Source organism: Phalaenopsis equestris, unplaced genomic scaffold (genome assembly GCF_001263595.1).
Source record: "Phalaenopsis equestris unplaced genomic scaffold, ASM126359v1 Scaffold000002, whole genome shotgun sequence".
Classification (NCBI taxonomy): Eukaryota; Viridiplantae; Streptophyta; class Magnoliopsida; order Asparagales; family Orchidaceae; genus Phalaenopsis; species Phalaenopsis equestris.
Window position 1 is genome coordinate 23367456 of NW_018164444.1, and position 1978 is coordinate 23369433.

Genomic DNA, 1978 nt, shown 5'->3' on the forward strand with positions numbered 1-1978 from the left:
ATGGTTCCTTTCTGTTCATGAGTTGGATGAGGAAGGAAACAGTGGGGGTCTAGTTTACAGTTTGGGAGGCTATGCTCTGGCCTACTTCACTCTGCTCTGCGGCATGTTTGCGTGGGGAATCGACAAGACGTCGCCTTCGAAGCGAAGGCCGAGGGTCATAGAAGCTCACATGGAGTTCCTGGCAAGCGCGCTGGATGGGAAGATCTCGCTTGGGTGTGATTTGTCTCTGTGGAGGGCTTATGTGTCTGGGTTTTTGGGGTTGGTGGTGGAATGTGCGGCGAGTTGGGTGATGGAGGTGAATCTGGGGGTGGTGAAGAGGCTGAGCAGAGGGCTGAGGAACTGGAATCAGGATGAGCTTGCTCTTGCTCTGCTGAGGAAGCGGGGAGTTGAAGCTATGGGGGCTGCTGCTGAGGTGATTCTTGCCGTTCAATGGTGATGGTGGATGCAGGTGATTTCTTTCGCTGCTGCCGCTTTTTGTTGTAAATTTTATTTAGTTTTATTTTTAACGTGTAGGGGAGTAAATTAATATTTGGAATTTTACAATATTGTATTAGTTTGGGGGGTGGGGGAGGTGTTTAAAAGAAACTATTGTTGCTAACTTGAAGTTTATAGTGTGTGTGAGTTGCCATTTAATGTATAGATTTGGTTGTTTTGTGTTCTCACCTTTATGTTTCCATTGGGTTTAGGTTTCAATGGATGTTTCTCTATTCTCCTAGATTGGTTGTTCTTTCAATAATTGCAAGTGCTCTCTCTCTCTCTCACTCACTCACGCACGGAACAAAATTACTAAGTATTCTAAATTTTAGAAGAAAATTTATTAAATTTTATTTTTCACATAAATAAATTTCAAATGGACTCCAATTTTTTTTAATAATTTTTTTGGCGAATGGTGGGGGATTAGGCAAATGATATAAATTGGCGAAGCTTGTTTAAATATTATGAAGTTTATAAGACAATGCCCAACATGATGAGAAAGAGAATGAAAGCAAAGCAAGCAATTTCATGGCAAACATTATCGACTAGCACAATGCATCAAATGTTTTGATACTTGAAGGATATAGCTTGTTTTCTTATAAAATATTATGTTTATCAATTATGATTATATCCTTTAATTATTTATTTATTGAAGAATAACCATAATTATCTCTAACTAGCAAATATTATTTCATACTACTTTAGTTTTATAGTACACTATTTATAGTCATAAATTTAAATTTTTATATTGCTTGAGCAGTCGGTGTTAATTGGAAAGTGACATGAATTTCTCTTCTAAACTTTTTTGAAAGTAGAGGAGGGCTATCCTAGATGAGTTCCCTATGAGTAGCAATACAACCTATTTAATTGTTTTTTATTAGTCGTATATTGTATTTGAAAAGTAAATAGTCTTCGGGCATAATGATTAACTTATACATTATTTGCAGTAGAGATTGTAAAGGATATGCAATACATCTTTTGATATATTTGATTTCAAATATACATTTTTTCAAAATCACACGTCACATATAGAAATGCCAAAGTCCCTTTTTGTTTTCTAATGTAAAAATAATTGTTTGTGCCCACTTATTTTTAACTTATTCTAGTTTACAAAACTTCTAAATTGAAATCCATTATGGGGTTATCGTAAATGTTGTGATGAATATGTTATCTTCTTTTTTATATAAATTTTGTAATTAGTATTGTGTTATAGTGTTTGAGTTGTTTATCTTCCATCTCTTGAAATAAATGATGTGTCATGCTATAATTATCATATTAAGCTTATTGTTATATCAACCTGCATTACAACCATGGTCGGCATACAAATAATTACTACTATAACAATGATGGAGCAAAATGCAAATAATGATCTAATCATTATCGACCCATTTTCAAGCATGTTTTGAATAATCTTTTAACCATTATTAACAAAATAATTAATCATCTTTGGTCTATGACCACAACATCTTCAAACTACAATATAACAATCTTTGAATCACAATCA

The 1978-nt window shown here is 34.2% G+C and overlaps 1 protein-coding gene across 1 annotated transcript in view; it reads left to right on the forward strand.

Moving 5' to 3' along the window:
* LOC110035779 (mediator of RNA polymerase II transcription subunit 33B-like) overlaps window positions 1-628 on the forward strand; it is a 944-nt gene extending 316 nt beyond the window's left edge. The window contains exon 2 of the mRNA XM_020740103.1: window positions 2-628. Within this exon, the coding sequence (XP_020595762.1) occupies window positions 2-436 (435 nt within the window). The 3' untranslated portion in view covers window positions 437-628. The remainder of the gene's footprint in view (window position 1) is intronic.
* Window positions 629-1978: the final 1350 nt, after the last annotated feature.